Below are 25,731 nucleotides of genomic sequence, written 5' to 3'. Positions count from 1 at the left end.
GGAACAAAGGGAGTGGCACCCAGCCTTGGAGCTCGCCGTCTCTGGCCACCTCTCCGTTGATCTATCAACCCCGCCGCCAAATCCACGTCGGAGCAGTCGGATCCGCCACCTGCCTGCCCTGTCGTCGGGATGAGGACAACGAGAGGAGCACTTGTTCGTCCGCTCCCTTGGAGCTCGTCACCCACCGGCCACCTCTTACAGATCCAAGTTTTTTTTCGTAAAAACGAAACCAAAGGAGACCGATCCGCTCTTGCTCTTGCTCTGAGTCGGGCTCGCACGGGTCAAAAGAAAGTGGGAGGAAGATGGTCGGCCGCGTGGGCGCCTTGAGCGGGCCGCTGACGGCCGACGCGGGCAGGACGGGGAAGATGCGAGGCCGATAGGGCCGGAGGCCGAGGGGTTCCGAGCCGGCCACCGGCCAAGGAGGCGGGCAGCTTCCACGCCGACGGGCTCGCCGACGAGAGCCGAGAAGATGCTCTCCCCTTCCACCTTCTCTGTCACTCGATAAGATCACACAGGAGCGTGGGCGGAATTGTTAGATAATGCAGGGGTTAATTTGTAAAATCGAATCGTTTTCCGAGGTCCACTTAGATAAGAACTGTGGGTCGAATACATAAAATCACAAGGGCTTTTCTACAAAACTGCCACGACGGACGACAGAAGCAGTAGCTGCTTTACTATTAAGGAAAGATATATATATATATATATATATATATGTTGGTACCTAATAAGCCAATCCACGCAAAAAAAGAACAGATCGGGAAAAATGAGCATGCATGCATGACGCATGCTTGCCCGAGCTGGCCGGCCGCGCCCCTTATCCTCGGCTACCCGTGCTCGTCGGCGACTTGTGCCACTATGCCGGTCATCCGTGCTGCTTGGCCGTTTATGCCACATTGCTCACCTCAGCTGCTTTGGCTCGCCATGGTTGCAGCTCGAACACAAGCAGGTTTCATAGAGCGGTTATCATGGTTGCAGCATCCCAGTGTCTTCGTCTTCGGCTTGTCGCCCTTGTCAACGTGCATTGCCATTATTAACAAAAAATGCAGAGCAACAAAAACTTCCAATACTCGGTTGAAGCAAAATATTTGGCGGTTCCAGCAAAGCTTAATGGTGGTTCCAGCAAAACTTAATGGTGACTCCGACAAAAAATCTCACCAACAAAAAACTCCGGTAGTCCATTGAATCAAACACATTACCCAGTTCCAGCAAAACAAAACGCTGGTTCTAGCAAAACAATGTCAAAGCAAAAAACCACCAATTCCGATCGTACCACATCAATATGTTGGTTGCAACAAAAACATGTGCTTCCACCGATGGTCGCAACAAAATGTATCACTGGACCCCGCAAAAAATCTTGCCGATTATAGCAAGAAAAGTGGTGGCCGCAAAAACAAGTCAACGATCGTCCAGTTCCAGCACTGGTTAGTGTGGTTGCAGCTGTTTTGCTGCCCGGACCGAAGAAAAGACACGTCGGTAGCATTGGAGGTCATCATCTCCACCGTCTGCTCCGGTGTCATGATAAATATGTCCAAGAGGCAATAATATAGTTGTTATTATCATATGTCCATGTTCATGATAATCGTTCATTATCCATGCTAGAATTATATTGATCGGAAACTTAAATACATATATGAATATATGAACAACACCGTGTCCCTACTGAGCCTCTACTATATTATTTCGTTGATCAAAGATGGTTAAGGTTTTCTAACCATGAACATGGATTGTCATTTGATAACAGGTCACATCATTAGTAGAATGATGTGATGGACAAGACCCAACCGTAAGCATAGCAGTTGATCGTATCACTTAGTTTGTTGCTACTCCTTTCCTCATGTCAAGTATCTGTTCCTAAGACCATGAGATCATGCAACTCCTTGAAACCGGAGAAATTCCTTGTTTGTATCAAATGTCACTTCGTAACTTGATGATCATAAAGGTGCTCTACCGGTATCTCCAAGAGTGTTTGTTGGGTTGGCATGGATCGAGACTAGGATTTATCACTCTGTATGACGGAGAGACATCTTTGGGCCCTCTCGGTAATACAACATCACAAGAAGCTTGCAAGCAATGTGACTAAGAAGTTATCATGTGATCTTGTATTACGGAACGAGTAAAGAGATTTGTCGGTAACGAGATTGAACTAGGTATGGGGATACCATGATTGAATCTCGGGCAAGTAACATAACGATGGACAAAGGAAACTGCATACGTGATTGACTGAATCATTGACATCGTGGTTCGATCGATAAAGATCTTCATAGAATATGTAGGAACCAATATGTTAGGTCCCGCTATTGGTTATTAACCGCAGAGATGTCTCAGTCATGTCTATATGATTCTCGAACACGTAGAGCCTGCACACTTAACGTTCGATGACGACATGGTATTATTAAGTTATGTATGTTGTTGGTCCAATGTTGTTCGGAGTCCCGGATAAGATCCCGGATGTCACGGTGAGTATCAGAATGGTCGAGAGGTAAATATTTATATATGAAAAAGTGGTATTCGGGTTCCGAAAAAGTTTTGAGTATTTTCAGTATTGTATGAGGAATGCATGATACACCTTTTCTAAATAAACGATGAATGTTTTTTGTTACAATATGAACAATATTTGTACAATCAAGATGAATGTTCATAAAATACAAAATGTTCACTTTCAAATGACCCACAAACACATTTTTCTGGAAGGACAACACAATTATGTTATTGATAAAGACTATGCATATTTTTTAAACTAGAGGATACCCCATGCATTGCTGCGGGGATTGGATGATGAATGTTGATACAAATTTAGGCTGATGACATGAGAACTTAATTTAAAAATATATATGACTTGTTATATTTGATTATGTATAGTTACAAAATATTTTATTGAATTTAAGTAGAATAATTGAATGAAAAACATTTTTTAATGGATTGTTGAATCTTACTATGGCGGGGTTTTCCCATGCATGATTTCATTGTAAGGTGGGCATCATCCAATTCATAATTGTATGGTACAATGACCTCGAAATCCACACAACTGAAGGCTGAAGAACCACTCTGTTTGCTGGAGATGCTGAGACGATCCCAAGCACACAGTTCCAGTCTCAAAATTTCTCCTCGTTTGTCCTGGACTACTACGTTAATTGACATGTCCATGACGTACTGGCTTACGGGTTGCATGACTTGCCATCATCAAGCCAAATGTTGCTTATATTTTCTGAAGCCTGAACCTTGGATCTTGCATATGGCACTCCCAGTTCTGCCAGTGGCTTCGTATCCAAATCTTATGAGCCAAAATATGTCGAGGACCTTATAAAATACCGCCCAAACAATCCACTGAATCGAACGAGAAATCAGCTCTGCTCATCCAAGTTACAACGGCATGAACACTGTCACCGCTCTCGCCGGCGCGGCCGCCTTTTTCATCTTCATCACCTCACTACTCCGTCTCCGTCTCCGTCTCTGTCACCCACTCTTCGGCAGCGGCACGGGCGGCAAGAACGATGGTAAAAGCAAGAGCATGCAGCTGCCGCCAAGTCCCCTTGCCATTCCATTCCTCGGCCACCTCCACCTCCTCAAGAGGCCGTTCCACGCCGCGCTCTCCAGCCTCGCCGCGCGCCACGGCCCAGTCTTCTCCCTGCGCCTCGGCTCACGCGGCGCCGTGGTCGTGTCATCGGCAGCGGGCGCCAGGGAGTGCTTCACGGACCACGACGTGACCTTCGCCGACCGACCGCGGTTCCCCTCGCTGGAGCTGGTGTGCTTCGGCTGCACCACGCTCCCGACGTCCCCCTATGGCCCGTACTGGCGCAACCTCCGCCGCGTCGCCACGGTGCAGCTCCTCTCCGCGCACCGGGTGGGCTGCATGACCGCGGACATCGCCAGCGAGGTGCGCGCGATGGCGCGCCGCCTGTCACGGGCCGCCGTGGCCGCACCCGGCGCCGCCGCACTGGTGGAGCTCAAGCGGAGCCTATTCGAGGTGTCCCTTAGCGCCTTGATGGAGACCGTCGCGCAGACGAAGACGTCGCGCCCCGAGGGGGCCGAGGACACTGACATGTCGCCGGAGACACAAGAATTCAAGAAGTCGCTGGATGAGATCGTGCCTCTGTTCGGCGGGGCCAACATGTGGGACTTCCTGCCAGTGCTACGGTGGTTTGACGTGTGCGGCGTGAGGAACAAGATCGTGGCTGCGGTGAGTAGGAGGGACGCGTTCTTGCGGCGGCTCATAGACGCACAGCGGCGGAGGCTGGGCGACGGCGTCGGCGAGGGGGAGAAGAAGGGCATGATCGCCGTGCTGCTCGATTTGCAAAAGGCAGAGCCGGAGATCTACACGGACAAGGTGATCATGGCTCTGTGCATGGTAAGCGCTTCCATTTCACTGCTTGTCGTCTTTCACTCTCACAGTCCCAACCTCAGTGAGTTGACTGATCAGTCTTCGTGTCTTCGTTTCCTTGGCAGACCATGTTCAGCGCAGGGACAGAGACAACGGCGACGGCGGCGGAGTGGGCGATGTCGCTGCTGCTCAACCACCCGAACGCCCTGGCGAAAGCGCAGGCCGAGATGGACGCGACCGTCGGAACCACCCGCCTGCTCCGCGCCGACGACCTGCCCCGCCTCGGCTACCTCCACAGCATCATCAGCGAGACCCTCCGGCTGTACCCGCCGGTCCCGGCGATGATCCCGCACGAGTCCTCCGCGGACTGCACGGTGGCGGGCTACCACGTCCCGAGCGGCACGACGCTGTTAGTGAACGCGTACGCCATCCACAGGGACCCGGCGACGTGGGAGCACCCGACGGAGTTCAGGCCGGAGCGGTTCGAGGACGGGAAGGCCGAGGGTATGTTCATGATGCCGTTCGGGATGGGGCGGCGCAAGTGCCCCGGCGAGGCCCTCGCGCTGCGGATGCTGGGCATGGTTCTGGGCACGCTGGTGCAGTGCTTTCATTGGGACAGGGTTGATGATGCTGAGGTTGACATGGGCGAAGGAGGTGGGCTGACGCTCCCCAAGGCGGTGCCGCTGCAGGCGATGTGCCGACCGCGGGCAGCCATGGCCGATGTCCTGCGGGGGCTGTGAGACTGTGACCGCTGGGAGGCGCACGTCGTGGAGGTAAATTGTACCGCGCCATGGATTATATCGAGCCTTGCTCTGACAACCATCGGATCTTGCTTTCCATGCTTAGCTTGTTCGTGTACGTGCTATATACAAAAGTGTGCTGTTGCACTATGACTGCCTACACACAGCCACACACGTGGGCACCAGTGCATGCGTGTTTCTTTTCCGATATATAAATTGAAACCAAACAGATATGCATGTAACAACAGAAAATTCGGGTGAAAAAACCAACAAAAATTTAAAACACCTCGCTCGTGCTCACTCAACTAGTATGTCTAAGAGGAACAGCATAACAATATCAGATACATGACTCACCCAGCAGCATATTCAGCACTCTAAGTCAGTTTTTCCTGTGCTTCAGAGCAGTTTGTCAATCTGGTTCCAATTCGGTCGGGGCCTTCAGCTTCTATTGAGTAGCAAAGTTCTGAAGTGAGCCGTCTCCCAAAAACCCGTGGTTCCTTGAGTGCAGACGACCCACTTTCAGGTAGTGCCTACTCGATCGAAATACGCCTATAATTTTGTCCACCACCATCTGTTTTGTACTTACATACACATTTTACCACCACCATCTAAACATGGATGCACAAAGCCGCTCCAAAAGGACAACAATAAGCAGGTGGAGTCGTAACAGTAGTAATTATCCCCGAGTCTGATCGAAGTCTCTGAACCCTTCAGATGCTGTAACATTAACAAGCCTGTAGCTGTAGGGAGTGTTGCAATCGCTGTGAGCTAGACCGTCTCCCCGGGATGATGATCGCCACGCAGGCGGAGCATCGCAACGGCAGCCTCCGTGTCCTCCTCCTCCTCCCCAGCCGTCAACCTCATCGCCGCCACCAACGAGCAGACGTCGACGGCGGCGACGCGGTCGCTGCACGAGACCGGCACCAGGCACAGCCCCCGGCTCCTCAGGTCGCTCGGCTCCACCGCCGTCTGCACATCGTCCGTAAAACCACACGTCAGATCACGTATGACAGATCTTGATCGCGCCGGCTCGATCGGCGCCTGCTCTCACCGGGAGTGGGACGCGCGGCGCAGGGGGCGGCGGACACTGCAGGTACGGCGAGCTGAGGGCCTGACACGCGAAAGGCGATCAACGGTGTCGGTGCACCAGTGAGTTCAGACACAGTGTTAGCATGTGGTACACCATACACACTGCCTAAGCCTAACGATAAGCGGGTATGTGGTACGTAATATTCCCTCCATTTCAAAATTCTTGTCTTAAATTTGTCTAGATATGAATGTATCTAGTTACGTTTTAGTATTCAGATACATTCATTTTTAGATAAATTTAAGACAAGAATTTTGGAATGGTGGGAGTAGTACGTATGAACATAACTGAACCTGGCCGTGCAGGAAGCCTATGTAGTCGAGCGCCTCGTACAGGATGCAAGCCGTGTCGGTCTGGCAGGCAGCCACAGAAGGTTTAGGTGCCAAGCATTGGCAGTTTAGATCTACCGATCAGTCAAAGCAGGTTCAGTGATGCATTGTCTGGTTAAACTCTACTACTGTGGTTCTAAAAAGGGTACTGTCTTCGTAGTATTCGTCAGTAATTCAGTAGTATAGGATGCAAAGTTGCAACTAGGCCTTGTTTAGTTCACACAACTCTAAAAAAATTAGAACAGGAAATGTACAAGAATACGAAATGCGCAAACAGAGAATCAGAGAACACATATGTTTTGGCTTTGGTCAACAGGAAAAGAAAACACATACATGGATTCTTTTTTTTTTCTGTAACAAACAGTCTATCGGAAACACACGCGTGCTCGCCGCGCCCGCTTACTCGCGAACGCGCAAAGAGGGTAAAATCAAAGTCAAACTCCAAGAAGATATATTACAGAATGTTCTTGTGCCATGAAAGAAGTCATTTTCCAAATTCATGCATTAGATCTTAAAGAAGTAATGCTACATCTACAAAGACTTACTTAAAGATTTTACGTACAAACTGATGTGTAGGATTGTGATTGGTAATTGGGGAGATGAGGGGCCCCATCTCCACTAAAAATCAGGGGGAGAGAAGTAGTTTGAAAGGTTAAGTAAACCTTTGTAAGTCTTTGAGGGGCCCACCCCCAAGGGTACTGAAAATTTCTGCGTCTTTTTTCTTTAAATTGATTCAAAGAATGTTTTTCATTTTTTTGCTTCATTTATTTTAAACCAACGGAATGAATAGTATTATCAGAACACACTTCCTATTTCTATGCGTTTGCTCCACTTTTTCTATGAACAAAACAGGCCTAAGTATGTACACATCAGTTGTTCTTAGCAATCTGCGGGTCTGTCTAGTTCTTTGACCACTTCATTTTACTAGCAACAGACTACTGTAATTGTAAGTGTGCATCTCTACAATGAGAGATTTTTTTTTGAGGGAAGAATTTTTTTTTACTACCAATAGACCACGCTAATTGTAGGTGTGCGTCTCTACAATGAGGGCGGGGGGTCAGGTCGAACTAATTTCCTAATTATGTACTCTCTCTGTTTCTAAATATAAGTCTTTTTAAAGATTTTACTAAGAGACTACATACGGAGGAAAATAAAGTAAATCTATACTCTAAAATATTTCTATACATTCGTATGTAGTTTTTTAATGAAATTTTTAAAAAGACTTATATTTAAAAACGGAGGGAGTACACAACATTTGTTATCAATGTGCGGCTCCGTCTGTCTCTTTGATCACTTCATTTCACTAGCAATGGAAAATTGTAATTGCAAATGTATGCCTCTGCAATGGAAGGAGAGGGGTGGGGGTAAGGTCCAAATAATTGCTTCAAATTTATCGTGTTTAACTTTAGATGTTGCACCAAAATGGAAGGCAATGCAAGTACTTAAAGCAAAGATTGGCAGTAAACAGGATTTATCAGAAAAACCGAAGGCTTTTCCACATTTTGCACCCCTTTTCATTTCGTTACCTTCCCAAATGGAAAAACCAGCTTTTGTAGTGCCACTATCCTTTCTCCAAGGCCCCTTTTCCACAACTGCGATATGGAAAATTTCAAAATATAATAACAAGAGAGTCGCTATATTCATAACTGTTACATGGCAATTTCAATTGAGGGTCTACTAAATAGTTTCTCCGTTTGGTATAGAAAGGTTGCCATATTTGTAGATCACCAATTTGACAAACAAAATATGAGTTATATACTTGTTGATTTGAACTCAATGGTATTCCTTTTGTATAATATAATCCATATTTCGCTGGTCAAATTGATGATTTAGGAACACAAGCGGGCCTTCTGTATCGAAAAGAGGTAAACAAATGCCCATGGAAAGCAACATAAACTAGAAAGAACTAACCGTGAATGAAGGGTATTATAAGAGCTTCTTGAAGGGTATGATTTATTGGTTTTATGCTATATGATTGACTAGCATGTCTAACAAATACACAGATTAAGAGTTTCATTGACAATATTCACAAGAGATACATCTAGAATGTGTCAAATTTTACATGCTAATTTGACTCACAGCTCTAAAAACAAAACAAATTCGACTATGAATTTATTTTTATGTGATTATGTTCATTCCAGATTTAGATTTGATACTATTCATAATCCGATGTGATTTATTTGTTTATCAGGATCCACAAACAAAATTGAAATTTGATATGTTGTGACACAATAAATGCATATTATGTCTTTTTCATCTATATTCTTCCAGAATTTTTCATGACATTTAGATGCATTTTCGATGAGCTAGTGCATTAGAACACCTAAGATACTAGTGTGTGTGTGTGGGGGGGGGGGGGGATAATGCTAGGGGGCTCCTTTTTTTCGAAATACAATGAAAAAAATAAAAAATCTTGAAGCTTTCCTTCCATGCCATCACCACGCCGTTGTCGGACGCGTGAAGGCCGGACAGAGCTTGGTTGCACGCCGGCGCAGGGTCACCTGAAAGCTGGATCGAATCGCTTACCAGTGATTCGCCGTGGCCAAGGTGGCAGGGCTCGTCGGCGACAACGTCTCCGCCGAGTTTGCGGAGCTCGGCGTCACCGGGAATGGTGTCTTTCCAGGTCCAGGGAGCCTCGGCCGGGATGGAGGTGGCGGCGGCGGGCAAGAGCGGGGTGTTCGGGAGCTCGCTCATCTCGCTAGACAATTTCCCGGGGCTTGCAATCTGGCCATCTGGGGATCCTTCCGTTGACTCGTTGATCACTCTGCCACCGGGCGGATTGGGTTCGCAGCGGTTTGTTTACTCTGCACTGGTGATGTGGTGCATTCGTCGTCATATTCTGCCTCCTGATGAAGTGGAAAGTCTCGTTTCTTACTTATGAACTTGTTTTAAAAAGAATCGGAACTAACAGTGTCCTAGATCTTATTAGTCCGAGTCGATTTTTAATAGTAATACTGAGGGAGTAGTTAAAAAGCACTGGCCTATTGTTTGTAGCAGCGGTAGGTCCTGAAGCCTTTCTGTGATGGTTGCCTCAGCCCTCTTGATCGCTTGTGAGTTGTGAACATGATTACAAGAATCAGCTCAGCCAAAAACCGCAAAATATGCACTTACACCAGCAAGCAATCGTAATGTGAGTCTCTCGAAGGTTTTATAGGTTGATTGGAGTGTGACACGGACCGGCCGCGCCCCGCACCTCCCTCGAACTCCCCCCTCTCACCTCCCTCTCCTTACCGTCGGCACTGGCGACGCTGGTGACGGCTACCCCTAGCCTTTCCCCTCCTAGTGTTCCTTCGACGCGGGGCGGTGCAGCTCCGGGCGATGCCCCTAGGCGACGATGGATGTTTCTGGTGCTATCGGGGACGGACTCTAGACGGTAGCGTCGTCGTTGGCGACGAGGTGATGCGGCGGCGCCCGCTAGGCTCAGATATGGCCCCTTTGCCCCCCTTCTGGGTCTAGGCAGCCGGTGACAGGGCGTGGCGTTGTCATGGTTGTCGGGAGGCTGCGGTTGTGCGTCGGGCTAGTGAGGGTGGCAGCTCGGCTGTCGGCGTACAGCAGCGCGGCGGCCGGGGCTGTGGCTTTGGGTTGGTAGTCCGCATTGTTGCTGGAGGCACGAGCCTCCGACGCAATGGCGGTGGAGGCGTCTCCCTCCCGTGCGGCTCCGGTGCTTCCGTGCTTGCCTCTCGACGCTCTTTGCCTCTGTTCTCTCGACCTCATTGTGGTGTTCGTTGCGGGGCGGCGTGGATGGTCCAAGACTGTGGTGGTGCGTGTTTGCGGGTGGCAAGATGGTTGAATGGCTCCGGTTCGAGTGGGTGGCAGGGCTTCGGGTGCAGGAGAAATCCTTGCCGGTTCATCCGGCTCCAACGCGGTAACGCATGAGGGTGCCGCCATTCCTTCCTGAAGGGCGTCGGTGCTACCCATCCCCCGCTCCCTTTCGCGTGCCGGGAGAAACCCTAGGACGTGTTCAGGCAGCAGTGTCGTTGGCGTCGCATTTTTTTAAGGTGTTGCTTGGTACGCGGTGGTCGGGTGCCATGACGCGTGCGTGGACGCTGATGAAGGGCGCAACAATGACGGATCTTCTGTGCTTACCCAGCTGCCGTTGTTGGCATTCATTTTTTTCTTGGGTTTGATGTAATGTTTGTTCAAGCAATTACCTTATGATCAATGTTCGTTGTTTTATAATATAAAATGTGAAAACCTTATTTAAAAACTGTAATCGTACCATATACTGATCTTCCAGGAAATTAAATACACGTTAATATACCGATCAAGAATGCAAGCGAATCGTCGATGAATCGTGAGCTCGTCGCACGCGCGCACGCACACCTTGACGACCTGTGGCTTGGTTGAAGGTGAAGATCGCCGTGTGAAATGATCCCCGTGTGTATGCAATTTGGCTCAAAAGAGGTTCCCCATCTCCACCTGCTGCAGCTGTCGTGGGAATAGACAGTAGAGGTGTAGGGTACGAATGAAGAGGAAAGAGTCCTTGCGACGGCATGCTTGTACGCAAGATGTATGAGTTCAGGCCCCTCTCGTAGAGGTAACATCCCTATGTCTGAGTGCTCGAGAGCTCTTGTGGTGTGGAATGTGTGTTACAAAGGGTGCGAACCCTTGTGCCAGAGGTGATGGGTGGCTTATATAGAGTGCGCCACCCCTCATCAAGGCCCCAACATCTAAGAGTCCGATCAATAAGGTTTAAAGGTGTACGTTACTGATAACGTATGTATATAATAAATGCTATTCATGACCATCAGCTGAGCGCTCGCCCGTTGGCCTCCTTGGAGGTGACTTCTGGTCTTTTGGATCGACTGGTGTCTTCCGAGTGGAAGTTGGTTGTCGAGTGAACAGGAATATCTTTCGAGTGACATCTTACCGAGTGACTTTTTGGATGCCATGACCATCCAGTCGGAATCTTCTTTGTGATCCTCCAGCTAATAATGAGGTACCCTTAGATAGGACACTTAGGTCAGGCCTGTGACCCTATCCTAGGTACATAACCCCATCATTAGCCCCCGAATGCATCAGGGTTCGAGTGAGGAAGGGGTCGATGCGGATTCTGTCGAGCCATATTGATGTTGAACATACTTCTGGGTTTGATAGAACTTCGTGTCGACTGAAATCTTCGTCATTCACCTTGATCGTTTCTGCTGCGAAGCATGTCCGAGTGAATTTAAGTGTTTGAAGTCAATCCGAGTGACTGACGAGAAGAACCCAGCTTGGTATGCTTTGGCAACAATGGTCCGAGAGTACGCATGATGACCACAGGTCCCCGAGTGGATTTCTTCCAGAATCAGTTGGCCCTCCTCAGGGGAGATGCAGCGTTGAGCTACGTCGGTAACACTTTCTCTGTACAGCAGATCGCCCATCACAGTAAAAGCTTTCGACCTACACACAATCTGCTTGGCTTTGGCTTCATCTTGAGAGAGTTCTCTTCTCAGGATGTATGTGATACATCCATTTTGCATCATGCTTTCATGTTAATATTTATTGCTTTTTGGGTTGTTATTTCACTTCACGCTACAATACTTATGCCTTTTCTCTCTTATTTTGCAAGGTTTACTTGAAGAGGGAGAATGCCGGCAGCTGGAATTCTGGCCTGAAATTGGAGCAAAGTTGAGACACCTATTCTGCGCAATTCCAAACGCCGTAAAAATTAACGAGGATTTTTTTTCAGGATTTATAAAAATAACTGGGCCGAAGACCAGCAGGTGGCCACAAGCCTGCTAGGCGCAACCACCCCCCTGGACGCGCCTAGGGGGCTTGTGGGCACCCATATGGCCCTCTGCCCCCCCCCGGTCTTCTGCTATATGAAGGGTTTCGTCCGGAAAAAATCGAGAGGAAGCTTTTTCTAGGATTCGCCGCCGCCACGAGGCGGAACTTGAGCATAACCAATCTAGAGCTCCGGCAGGACGATCCTGCCGGGGAAACTTCCCTCCCGGAGGGGGAAATCGTCGCCATCGTCATCACCAACACTCCTCTCATCGGAGGGGACTCATCACCATCAACATCTTCATCAGCACCACCTCATCTCCAAACCCTAGTTCATCTCTTGTAACCAATCTCCGTCTCCCGACTCCGATTGGTACTTATAAGGTTGCCAGTAGTGTTAATTATTATTTGTAGTTGATGCTAGTTGGATTATTTGGTGGAAGAGTTTATGTTCAGATCCTTGATGCTACTCATTACCTCTCTAGTCATGAATATGATTATGCTTTGTGAGTAGTTACTTTTGTTCCCGAGGACATGGGATAAGTCATGCTAATAGTAGTCATGTGAATTTGGTATTCGTTCGATATTTTGATGTGTTGTATGTTGTTTTTCCTCTAGTGGTGTTATGTGAACGTCGACTACATAACACTTCACCATTATTTGGGCCTAGAGGAAGGCATTGGGAAGTAGTAAGTAGATGATGGGTTTCTAGAGTGACAGAAGCTTAAACCCTAGTTTATGTGTTGCTTTGTAAGGGGCTGATTTGGATCCACTAGTTTAATGCTATGGTTAGACTTTGTCTTGATTCTTATTTCGTAGTTGCGGATGCTTGCGAGAGGGGTTAATCATAAGTGGGATGCTTGTCCAAGTAAGGGCAGTACCCAAGCGTTGTTCCACCCACATATCAAACTATCAAAGTAACGAACGGGAATCATATGAACATGATGAAAACTAGCATGATAGAAATTCTCGTGTGTCCTCGGGAGCGTTTTTCCTCCTATAAGACTTTGTCCAGGCTTGTCCCTTGCTACAAGAGGGATTGGGCCACTTTGCTGCACCGTTGCTACCTTTGTTACTTGTTGCTTGCTATGAATCATCTCACCACACCACTACTTGTTACCGATAATTTCAGTGCTTGCAGATATTACCTTGCTGAAAACCACTTGTCAGATACTTCTGCTCCTCGTTGGGTTCGACACTCTTACTTATCGAAAGGACTACGATAGATCCCCTATACTTGTGGGTCATCAAGACTCTTTTCCGGCGCCGTTGCCGGGGAGTGAAGCGCCTCTGGTAAGTGGAACTTGGTAAGGAAACATTCATATAGTGGGCTGAAATTTCTTGTCACTTGTCACTATGGAAACTAATCCTTTGAGGGGCTTGTTCGGGGTATATTCACCTCAAACGGAAGCACAAAGAGTTGCTCATCAACCTGCTGCACCTACTGAGAATATTGGCTTTGAATTTCCTTCGGGTATGCTTGAGAAACTGCTGACTAATCCTTTTTACACGAGATGGAACATCACATCTAGACTTGCATCTAATCTATGTAGATGAAGTTTGTGGTTTATTTAAGCTTGCAGGTTTGCCAGAGGATGAGGTCAAGAAGAAGGTCTTTCCTTTATCTTTGAAGGATAAGGTGTTGACATGGTATAGGCTATGTGATGGTACTGGATCATGGAACTACAATCGGTTGAAATTGGAATTTCATCAAAAGTTTTATCCTATGCATTTAGTACATCGTGATCGGAATTATGTTTATAATTTTTGGCCTCATGACAGAAAAAGCATCGCTCAAGCTTGGGGGAGTCTTAAATCAATGTTATATTCATTCCCCAACCATGAGCTCTCGAGAGAAATTATCATTCAGAACTTCTATGCTCGGCTTTCTCATGATGATCGCACCATGCTTGACACTTCTTGTACCGGTTCTTTTATGAAGAGACATATTGACTTCAGATGGAATTTATTGGATATAATTAAACGCAACTCTGAAGATTGGGAGCTTGAAGAAGGTAAGGAGTTAGGTATGAATTTCAAGTTTGATTGCGTTAAATCCTTTGTTGAAACAGATACCTTTAGTGATTTTAGTGCTAAGTATGGACTTGACTCTGAGATAGTAGCTTCATTGTGTGAATCATTTGCTGCTCATATTGATCTCCCCAAAGAGAAGTGGTTTAAATATCATCCTCCTTTAGAAGTCAATGTAGTTAAACCCAATCCAGTTGAAGAGAACGTCATTGCCTATAATGATCCTATTGTTCCCAGTGCTTACATTGAGAAACCACCTTTCCCTGTTAGGATAAAGGATCATTCTAAAGCTTCAACTGTGATACGTAGAGGCTACATTAGAACACCCACACCCACTGAGCAAATTAGAGTTGAACCTATTATCAAAGATCTTCTGTCCGACGATGTTGAGAGACAAAATATTCACTTCTATGAATATGTTGCTAGAATTGCTAAACCTCACGCTAGAGACAAACATAGGCATGTTGTTGGCACGCCTGTTGTTTATGTTAAGATAGGAGATCATTGTTATCATGGTTTATGTGATCTGGGTGCTAGTGTTAGTGCAATACCTCAATCCTTATATGATGAAATCAAAGATGAGATTGCACCTGTTGAGATAGAGCCTATTGATGTCACTATTCAGCTTGCCAATAGAGATACTATCTGCCCTGTGGGAATTGTTAGGGATGTTGAAGTCTTGTGCGATAAAACGAAGTATCCTGCTAATTTCCTCGTTCTTGCTACCGCACAAGATAGCTTTTGTCCCATCATATTTGGCAGACCTTTTCTCAATACTTTCAATGCTCATATTGACTGTGAGAAGCAAACTGTCACTGTTGGTTTTGAAGGTGTGTCACATGAGTTCAATTTCTCCAAGTTTGATAGATAACCTCATGAAAAAGAGTTGCCTAGTAAGGATGAAACTATTGCCTTAGCGTCTATTGCCGTGCCTCCTACTGATCCATTAGAGCAATACTTGCTTGAGCATGAAAATGATATGCATATGGATGAAAGGGATGATATAGATAGAGTTGTCTTAGAACAATATCCCATTCTTAAGAATAACTTGCCTATTGAACTGCTTGGGGATCCACCCCCACCAAAGGGTGATCCTGATGCATTTCGATGACTGTTGTCGCTCTCTAGTTGGTCGCTTCCCAGTCTTTTGCTAGCCTTCACTTGTACTAAGCGAGAATACTGCTTGTGCATCCACCCCCATAAACCCAAAGTTGTTCCATATGAGTCCACCATACCTACCTATGTGCGGTATCTACCTGTCGTTCCAAGTAAATTTGCATGTGCCACTCTCTAAACCATCAAGAAATAATCTGTTTTGCGTGCCCGAACCGCTCATGTGGTGACAGGGGGCTATCAGTATCTTCCATGCTAGGCGTGTTATCCTCGATATGTGTTTATTCACTATCATTCACGAGAAAGGGGCCGATAATTGGAATTCTCAGTTCCATGCTCAAATCGAAAAGATAATTGCAAAAAAAACTCCCCCTGGATTGATGTTGGTATGGACGGTACCCGAGGATTCGGCTAGCCGTGGAGTGTGATCGATTGGTGGTGGGGGAGTCAAAACTTTACTTTTCTGTTTGGGAACCGCCTATAGCATGTGTAGCGTGGAAGATGTTGAGAACTCTTAGTCATTGCGTTGATAATGAGAAATGCCACCCAAAATTATTATCTCTGTTTTCAAAGCTTGAGCTCTGGCACCTCTGCAAATCAATGCTTCCCTCTGCGAAGGGTCTGTCTATTTATGTTCCTGTTGAGTCATCCTCCTCTTATAAAAGCACCAATCATAGAGCACCTATGTCATTTTTATGCTTTGCTTTTAACTGTATTGAGTATGACTGTGACTGGATCTTCATTGCCTTGAATTACAATGTTTAGTCAGTCCTTGGTCTTTGAAGGTGCTCTGCATTTATGTTTTCCGGTCTCAGAAAGAGCTAGCGAGATACCATATATTCGTACTGCTTCATGTTGTTTTGATTGAAGTGTTGACATTTGAGGCTTATTATTATTTGCTCGCCAGCTGATTATGCCATTGATATGAGTTTACCGTGAGACCTAGATGTCATTTGCTTATGTGGTTTGCTTGTGATCTTGCTGAAATTCTGGTTATGAGTTAGACATAGTTGCAACAACAAGATCAAACAGAGTTCGTCAAAGTTTTTCTTTTGTCTCTTTCAGTTTGTCAACTGAATTGCTTGCGGACAAGCAAGGCTTTAAGCTTGGGGGAGTTGATACGTCTCCGTCGTATCTACTTTTCCGAACTCTTTTGCCCTTGTTTTGGACTCTAATTTGCATGATTTGAATGGAACTAACCCGGACTAACGCTGTTTTCAGCAGAATTGCCATGGTGTTGTTTTTGTGCAGAAATAAAAGTTCTCGGAATGACCTGAAAATTTAGGAGAATTTTTCTGGAATTAATGAAAAATACCTGCGCAAAGATCCACCGGAGGGGGTGAGCCAGTGGGCCACAATCCCACTGGTCGCGGCCACCCCCCAGGCCGCACCAACCAGGCTTGTGGAGCCCACAGAGCTCCACCGCCTCCAAACTCAGCTCTATATATTCCGTTTCGCCCGGAAAAAATCAGAGAGAAGGATTCATCACGTTTTACGATACGGAGGCGCCGCCACCTCCTGTTCTTCATCTGGAGGGAAGATCTGGAGTCCGTTCTAGGCTCCGGAGAGGGAAAACCATCGCCATCGTCATCATCAACCTTCCTCCATCGCCAATTCCATGATGCTCTTCACCGTTCGTGAGTAATCTCATCGTAGGCTTGCTGGACGGTGATGAGTTGGATGAGATCTATCATGTAATCGAGTTAGTTTTGACGGGGATTGATCCCTAGTATCCACTATGTTCTGAGATTGATGTTGCTACTACTTTGCCATGCTTAATGCTTGTCACTAGGGCCCGAGTGCCATGATTTCAGATATGAACCTATTATGTTGTCACCAATATATGTGTTTTTAGATCCTATCTTGCAAGTTGTAGTCACCTACTATGTGTTATGACCCGGCAACCCCGGAGTGACAATAGTCGGAACCACTCCCGGAGATGACCATAGTATGAGGAGTTCATGTATTCACCAAGTGTTAATGCGTTGGTCCGGTTCTTTATTAAAAGGAGAACCTTAATATCCCGTAGTTTCCATTAGGACCCCGCTACCACGGGAGGGGTGGACAATAGATGCCATGCAAGTTCTTTTCCCTAAGCACGTATGACTACATACGGAATACATGCCTACATTAGATTGACGGACGGGAGCTAGTTACTTATCTCTCCGTGTTATAACTGTTACATGATGAATCACATCCGGCATAATTATCCATCACCGATCCACTCTCTACGAGTCTTTTACTACTGGTCCTTGCTACGTTACTTTGCCGCTACTGTTGTTACTTGCTGCTGCTATTACTACTGCTATTCCTTGCTACTGTTGTCACTATTGTTGTTACTTGCTACTTTGCTGTTACCTGTTGCAACACTTTACTGGCGCCATTGATACAACAAGTCAGGGATAGTCTGTCGTCAACAGACCACTTTCTGGCACCGTTGCTATCATACCACTTTGCTACTGATACTTTGCTTGCAGACACTAATCTTTCAGGTGTGGTTGAATTGACAACTTAGCTGCTAATACTTGAGAATATTCTTTCGCTTCCCCTTGTGTCGAATCAATAAATTTGGGTTGAATACTCTACCCTCGAAAACTGTTGCGATCCCCTACACTTGTGGGTTATCAACTACCTGCGCGTCTTTGGCTGCATCGCCTACGTCAAGAACACGCGGCCCGGGCTGAAGAAGGTCGACGACCGCAGCACGAAGATGGTCTTCATCGGCTACGAGGAGGGCTCAAAAGCGTACAGGGTATACGATCCCATGACCAAGTGTGTCTATGCGTCGCGAGACGTGGTGTTTGATGAGGCAGCAAGCTGGGATTGCAGCGCCGACGATGAGCACAACGCCGAGCCGCTCGCTATCCATAACGAGCTTCCTCCCATCACCACAGCACAGAGGATGCCCGACACGGCAGGGGACGCGAGCGGCGTAGAGGACGCGGGAGCACCACCAGCCACGCCGAAGGCCGCTGCCAGGTTGCCACTATCACCAGCAGAACCTCAGACTGTTGTAGCCGCAACCACGCCGGACACATCCGGCAGCAGTGCGCCCCCGGAAGGCGCTCCGGGGGAGTGGAGTTCGTCACACCGCCGACGGTGCAACTAGATCTCTTCGACGCCGGCGATGATCCCGTCATCGGGCACCGGTTTCGCCGCATCTCCAACATCCTTCAGAGGAACAACGAGCCAGTACAGATGGTCGAACAGCTCATGCTAGCTGAGGAGGAGCCACTCAGCTTCGCCGACGTCGAGCCGCACGAGTGCTGGCGACGTGCCATGCTGGATGAACTGGCCTCGATCGGAGCGAACGACACTTGGACGCTGACCGACCTGCCCGCCGGCCATCAGGCGATCGGGCTCAAGTGGATTTTCAAGCAGAAGAAAGATGCCGCCGGTGTGGTGATGAAGCACGAGGCGAGGCTCGTGGCAAGGGGCTTCGTGCAGAAGGAGATCATAGACTACGACGATGCATTCGTGCCCGTGGCGAGGCTGGACTCAGTGCGCGTCATGGTGGGCATGGCGGCTCAGCGCGGCTGGGAGCTGCATCATCTCGACGTCAAGTCGGCCTTCCTCAACAGCCAGCTCAAGGAAGAGGTCTACGTCAAGAAACCGCCTGGTTTTACATGGAGAGGAGAGGAGCACAAGGTGTACCGCCTTCACAAGGCGCTCTACGGGTTGCGGCAGGCTCCACGAGCTTGGAATGCTAAGCTGGATTGTACCCTGCAGCAGCTTGGGTTCACGAGCTGCCCGTCGGAGCACGCCATGTATACACGAGGGGAGGGACAAGGACGCCTTCTGGTCGGTGTGTGCGTCGACGATCTCGTCGTCACCGGCGGTGATGCCACGACCATCCACAGGTTCAAGACATAGATGATGGGCAAGTTTCGCATGAGTGATCTCGGTCTGCTCAGCTTTTATCTGGGCATCGAGGTAAAGCAGAAGGCCGGGGAGATCATTTTATCGCAAGCAGCGTACGCTGGTGAGCTCCTGGCACGGGCAGGCATGGCGGACTGCAACCCAGTGCATGTGCCCATGGAGCCGCGTCTCAAGCTGAGCAAGGAAGGGCCTGAACCGCGGGTGGACTGTTGGAGTTATGCCCTAGAGGCAATCATAAATGTATAGTTATTATTATAATTCCTGTATCAAGATAATGGTTTATTATCCATGCTATAATTGTATTGAATGAAGACTCATTTACATGTGTGGATACATAGACGAAACACCGTCCCTAGCATGCCTCTAGTTGGCTAGCCAGTTGATCGATGATAGTCAGTGTCTTCTGATTATGAACAAGGTGTTGTTACTTGATAACTGGATCACGTCATTGGGAGAATCACGTGATGAACTAGACCCAAACTAATAGACGTAGCATGTTGATCGTGTCATTTTGTTGCTACTGTTTTCTGCGTGTCAAGTATTTATTCCTATGACCATGAGATCATATAACTCACTGACACCGGAGGAATGCTTTGTGTGTATCAAACGTCACAACGTAACTGGGTGACTATAAAGATGCTCTACAGGTATCTCCGAAGGTGTTAGTTGAGTTAGTATGGATCAAGACTGGGATTTGTCACTCCGTATGACGGAGAGGTATCTCGGGGCCCACTCGGTAATACAACATCACACATAAGCCTTGCAAGCAATGTGACTTAGTGTAAGTTGCGGGATCTTGTATTACGGAACGAGTAAAGAGACTTGCCGGTAAAGGAGATTGAAATAGGTATGCGGATACTGACGATCGAATCTCGGGCAAGTAACATACCGAAGGACAAAGGGAATGACATACGGGATTATACGAATCCTTGGCACTGAGGTTCAAACGATAAGATCTTCGTAGAATATGTAGGATCCAATATGGGCATCCAGGTCCCGCTATTGGATATTGACCGAGGAGTCTCTCAGGTCATGTCTACATAGTTCTCGAACCCGCAGGGTCTGCACACTTAAGGTTCGACGTTGTTTTATGCGTATTTGAGTTATATGGTTGGTTATCGAATGTTGTTCGGAGTCCCGGATGAGATCACGGACGTCACGAGGTTTCCGGAATGGTCCGGAAACGAAGATTGATATATAGGATGACCTCATTTGATTACCGGAAGGTTTTCGGAGTTACCGGGAATGTACCGGGAATGACAAATGGGTTCTGGGAGTTCACCGGGGGGGCAACCCACCCCGGGGAAGCCCATAGGCTTTGGGGAGACACACCAGCCCTTAGTGGGCTGGTGGGACAGCCCCAAGTGGGCCTATGCGCCAAGAAAAGGAAATCAAAGGAAAAGAAAAAAAAAAGGGAGGAAGTGGGAAGGGAGGGGGACTCCTCCCACCAAACCAAGTCCAACTCGGTTTGGGGGGGGAGTCCTCCCCCCCCTTGGCTCGGCAGACCCCTTGAGGGTCCCTTGGACCCCAAGGCAAGGTCCCCCTCCCTCCTCCTATATATATGGAGCTTTTAGGGCAGATTTGAGACGACTTTCTCACGGCTGCCCGACCACATACCTCCATAGTTTTTCCTCTAGATCGCGTTTCTGCGGAGCTCGGGCGGAGCCCTGCTGAGACAAGATCATCACCAACCTCCGGAGCGCCGTCACGCTGCCGGAGAACTCTTCTACCTCTCCGTCTCTCTTGCTGGATCAAGAAGGCCGAGATCATCGTCGAGCTGCACGTGTGCTGAACGCGGAGGTGCCGTCCGTTCGGTACTAGATCGTGGGACTGATCGCGGGATTGTTCGCGGGGCGGATCGAGGGACGTGAGGACGTTCCACTACATCAACCGCGTTCTCTAACGCTTCTGCTGTACGATCTACAAGGGTACGTAGATCACTCATCCCCTCTCGTAGATGGACATCACCATGATAGGTCTTCGTGCGCGTAGGAAAATTTTTGTTTCCCATGCGACGTTCCCCAACATGGACGCCATTGTCTATCGCAGCATCATCGGAGGGCTTCACTACCTCACCCACACACGGCCGGACATTACTTATGCGGTGGGGTACGTGAGCCGGTTCATGGAGGCGCCGACCACGACGCATCTCGCAGACGTCAAGCATCTGCTACGCTACATAGCAGGCACGCGCAAACTTGGTTGCAGGCATGTCAAGGGAAGGGGTGGCGAGATCGTTGGATATAGCGACTCGGATATGGCTGGGGACATAGACGATCACAAAAGCACGTCGGGAAATCTCTTCTTCCCGGGAGGCGCTCCGATCACTTGGCAGTTCCAGAAGCAGAAGATTGTGGCTCTGTCCTCGTGCGAGGCGGAGTATGTGGCCGCAACAACGGCGGCTTGTCAGGCGATCTGGCTGAGCAGGCTCATGAGGGACCTGCTGAAAGAGGATGTCGGCGCCACCACCATCTTCATCGACAATAAATCCACCATCCAGCTGTGCAAGAATCCCGTCTTCCACGACCGAAGCAAGCATATCGATGTTCGGTTTCACTTCATACGGAGGTGCGTGGAGGAGGGAAGAATCCGGGTTGAGCACATCGCCACTGGCGATCAGCTCGGAGACATATTCATAAAATCACTTGGGCGCACGCGGTTTCTGGAGCTCTGCGCGCGCATTGGCATGGTTGAAGCTTGATCTATCTATCGCGGCTAGCTTAGGGGGAGATTGTTAGCAAAATAACCTAGCTCGACAGGATCAGGTTCAGGTTCAGGTTAGACGCAGGTATAGGATTCAGTTTCGTCAGTTCCATAGCTTTCGGTGTTTCTGTTGTTCGTTTGTTCAGTCAAGCCTGAGGACGCAGTACGTGCGATCCCGAGGCCGTAGTTCACGGCGAGCGCACACCCCTGATCGTAGGATGGCACGATCCAGTAGAGGGGGTCGTCCTTGATCCGTTTTTCCAGTTAATCGGTGAATAAAGTGAGCAGAAAACGCAGCAGTTCAGGGCGCTGCACAAAAACAACCATCGTCTACCTCGAACTCTCATCGCCATTGCTAGTAGCTTCTCGGTTTGGGGAAGGATAACATATTCTACCACAAAATCTGCAACTCGTAATAGCTAAATTTGCGGCTTCCCTGCATTTATAGAACTAGAAGTAGTTTCTTGTATTTTTACAAGAAAGAGTTTATGGTTCTGGTACTACCACAAAATCTAGAAGTCACTATAGCTCTTGTAATTTTGCAAGAAAGAGTTGGGATGATAAACTGGCACCTTGCGGGCGTTTATAGAACTAGAAGTAGCTAGTTTATGCTTCAGGTACAGGGTAGCTATAACGCGTGCCGGCACCCAAGCCGAGCTCGGCGTTTGGTTTCCACCACTGCTGGAGCCCGTGCGCGCCGAGGCTGATTTGCGAGGTCTTCCACAGCATCGCCGATGGGAGTAGGTGCGGGCGCTCCTTGTCCTTGCCAAGCAGGCGCCAGAGCATGTCCCTGTACGACAATGTCATGGACTTGCTTGCAACACGGGGAAAACGGTCCAGGAACCGCTGCCGCAGCTCAAAGTAGTCGATGAAGCCTTGGCAGATCCAGTCCTTGTCGTGCAGGTACAGATTCGGCACCCACGGGGAAAGCCGATCGAACAGCTTCTCCATGCGCTCCCTGTGGCAACCCGAGACCGTCGCCGCACCGGCCTTGAAGAAGTAGCTCGTGAAGTGCAGGTGCCTCTTGGCCACGTCCTGCGCCTTCACAAAGTTCACCGCCGCTGTCAGTGACACCTGCGGCGGATTGAAGAGGAAGGTCGGGAGGTTGAGCTCCCGCTTCTCCATCATGTCCCGCCCCACGTCCAGCGCCAGCGAAGCGCCGAGAGAGTGCCCGGCGAGCCAGACGTCGGCGCTTCCTAGGCTGGCCTGGCCATCCATAAGCTCGTCGACTGCCCCGCACGCTAGCTTGGAGCGCGTGCGTTTCTTCAGTTTGTTGATCACTATTTTGAAGTCAAGGTAGAGGTCTTTCATCACCACTGCCCAGTCGGGGTGATTGGGCATGGTGCCCCTGAAGGCGACGACATAGAGCGGAGCGGATGGGTGGCGGGGGCCGGGCACGTGCTCGTAGATGGCACCATATATGGCCGCGTCCTCCGTGAGTTCACCGTGGAGGCGGAAGTGAAAGCTCTCCCACCACGCCGGCGCCAGCGATGCCGCCTCTGTCCTGCCCATCGCTCTGTCGCTCTCGAGGACGTAAGCGCCTTTGACCATGCAGGCGACGATGCAACGGCGGTGCTCCTCGTTGCCCCTGTGACATTGATACATGTGGAGAGATCAGAATCAGATCAGGCTATGCAATGCCTATAATATATACTACTCCAGTATGAATGATTGGCGCGGCCGAAGAAACTAAATCGGGCCAACGACGTACCAGTCTATCTTCGCTGGAGAAGAACCGGCGCGCACGATATGCTTCAGCTCATCGGCGTCGAAGCGATCGGGGGTGTTTGGATCCATCGGTCAATATGTTGCGCTTGATCGAGATCGAGCTAGCTAGCTGCAGGTCTGAGGTGGCAGAAGAGAAGCTAAGCTAGCATTGATCAACAACCAGCTGAGCTAGCTAGCTATGAGGTTTGAGGTGGAAGAAGCTAAGCTAGCTATGATCCGAGCTTGTTTTGGTTGTAATACTGAGCTTCAGTGCTTTTATTGTGCTGAAGTTGCTGCGAAAACTTGCTTATGTATACTCCGTTTACAAGTACTCCGTAGTTGCTGAATGACGGTTTCTCAGAACAAGTCTACACGTTATTAATTAGAAGAAAAATAAGAAGCCGGCGCACGACTGTTGGCAAAATAAGAGAGAAGATAGCAAGTCAACTCGATCGTAACTGACCCAGTCACTGACATGACACGCTCTTGCGCGCAGAACCATACCATATTAGCCAAGTGCAGTGATGGCTCCCCTTCTTCTCTTATCACAAAACACACGAGGCTTGTGTGTTTATGAAAGAACAGACAAATGGCAAGTGGAGTCCCCGGAAAAAGTAAAAGGCAAGTGGAGTGTACGTACGACGTATTCTTTCAATGAACAAGATCAGGTCAAATGTCATGTTAGTTTCAAAATAAGAAAAATCCCCGTTCTCCATCGTTCCATTTGTAGGGAATCTCTATGCCAATGAAAGAAAAGTTACGAGGGGGTCGGTCGAGATATGTGAGATGATCGGTTCATTGGGTATGTTAGAACAAAGGCCAAAGATAAATAAATTGCAACTATATACATGGGGTGACGTTTTGTGCAAAAAATCGGGGAAGAGATGACGAGGTGGATCGGTCGATTGGGAGGAAGGCTAGCAAACGAACTAAACAACCTCTGTACTGCCTCTTTAGGAATAGAGATCATAAATGACACCTGCCTTGCGTGTTTTTAAGGAAAGAAAATAGTGCAAATGAATTGAAGTACTGTAATATTCAAGATGCGATCATATCTTTATTTTGGCACGAGGGCCTCGACAGAGATAAAAGCGCATCTCGTCGTTTCGCAAAAATGAATATCTTTACAAGTACATGTACTCAAAAGATGAGTATATGGAATTGGCTTACACTCGCCACAAGCTACATCAGAGTCACATCAGCACAATACATAATCATCATAAAGAAGAGCAGGGTCCGATTACGAACGGAAACAAACGATAAAAGAACGACGTCCATCCTGGCTATCCCACGCTGCCGGCCTGGAACCCATCCTAGATCGATGAAGAAGAAGAAAAAGAACTCCAAATGAACAATCATCGCGCTCACGTCTTAATATCACTTTACCTGGACCTGCAACTCGTGTTGTAGTAAACTGTGAGCCATAGGGGACTCAACAATCTCATTTCCAAAGGTATCAAGACTAGCAAAACTTAATGGATGAGGTGTGATTAAGTGGTGAGGCTGCAGCAAACGACTAAGCATTTATTTGAGGTGGCTAACTTATGAGTACGAGAATGAAGAGGGGAATGACATACGCATAATCGAACGTGAACTAACAATGATCAAATGAATGATCCCGAACACCTACTTACGTCAGACATAACCGCACCGTGTCCTCAGTCGGAGAAGGACCTCGCGAGAGAGACAGTCACGGTTACACAAACAGTTGGGAAGTTTTTAATTAAGTTTACTTCAACTTCTCTAGAACCGGATGCTAAACAAAGTTTTCAAGTTGCCACATAACCGCGGGCACGGCTTTCTGAAAGATTTAACCTTGCAGGTTGCTCCAACTAGTCAATCACAAATTACCACAAGCCGCATAGAAACCTCGATCACGAAGCCCGCAATCTCCTCGGATTCCTTAGTGGAATACATCAACTCTGCGAAATCCCAAAGCATCAGCGGAATCCCGATGCACAAGATATTTCGTCGAAGGTAAAACTAATCCAACAAGGCCGCCCGACGTGTCGACGATCCCGATAGGAGCCGCGTATCTCGTTCTCAGGACACGGCGGATGGGTCACACTAGGAGTAAAACCAAACCCCGGGTTGCCCCGCGGTGGCCTCATAGTCTAC

The 25,731-nt window shown here is 48.3% G+C and overlaps 2 protein-coding genes across 2 annotated transcripts; one reads left to right on the top strand and one right to left on the bottom strand.

The window, feature by feature from the left end:
• Positions 1 to 3,370: 3,370 nt before the first annotated feature.
• On the top strand, positions 3,371 to 5,149 carry LOC123398868 (cytochrome P450 81Q32-like). The gene is made up of 3 exons (XM_045093314.1): positions 3,371 to 4,345; positions 4,444 to 4,496; positions 4,755 to 5,149. Exons 1-3 carry the CDS (start codon positions 3,371 to 3,373, stop codon positions 5,056 to 5,058), a joined length of 1,332 nt encoding a protein of 443 aa, XP_044949249.1. The 3' UTR covers positions 5,059 to 5,149.
• A 17,257-nt stretch (positions 5,150 to 22,406) lies between these two features.
• On the bottom strand, positions 22,407 to 23,883 carry LOC123398421 (GDSL esterase/lipase At4g10955-like). The gene is made up of 2 exons (XM_045092894.1): positions 23,618 to 23,883; positions 22,407 to 23,494 (listed from the first exon to the last, which is right to left on the bottom strand). The coding sequence occupies exons 1-2, from the start codon at positions 23,701 to 23,703 to the stop codon at positions 22,513 to 22,515; spliced, it is 1,068 nt and encodes a 355-aa protein (XP_044948829.1). The 5' UTR covers positions 23,704 to 23,883; the 3' UTR covers positions 22,407 to 22,512.
• Between the last annotated feature and the right edge of the window lie 1,848 nt (positions 23,884 to 25,731).

The sequence above is a fragment of the Hordeum vulgare genome, chromosome 5H (assembly GCF_904849725.1).
Source record: "Hordeum vulgare subsp. vulgare chromosome 5H, MorexV3_pseudomolecules_assembly, whole genome shotgun sequence".
NCBI classification, from domain to species: domain Eukaryota; kingdom Viridiplantae; phylum Streptophyta; class Magnoliopsida; order Poales; family Poaceae; genus Hordeum; species Hordeum vulgare.
Note: the sequence above shows the minus strand (reverse complement) of the source record. Positions and strands in the feature narration are given on the sequence as shown.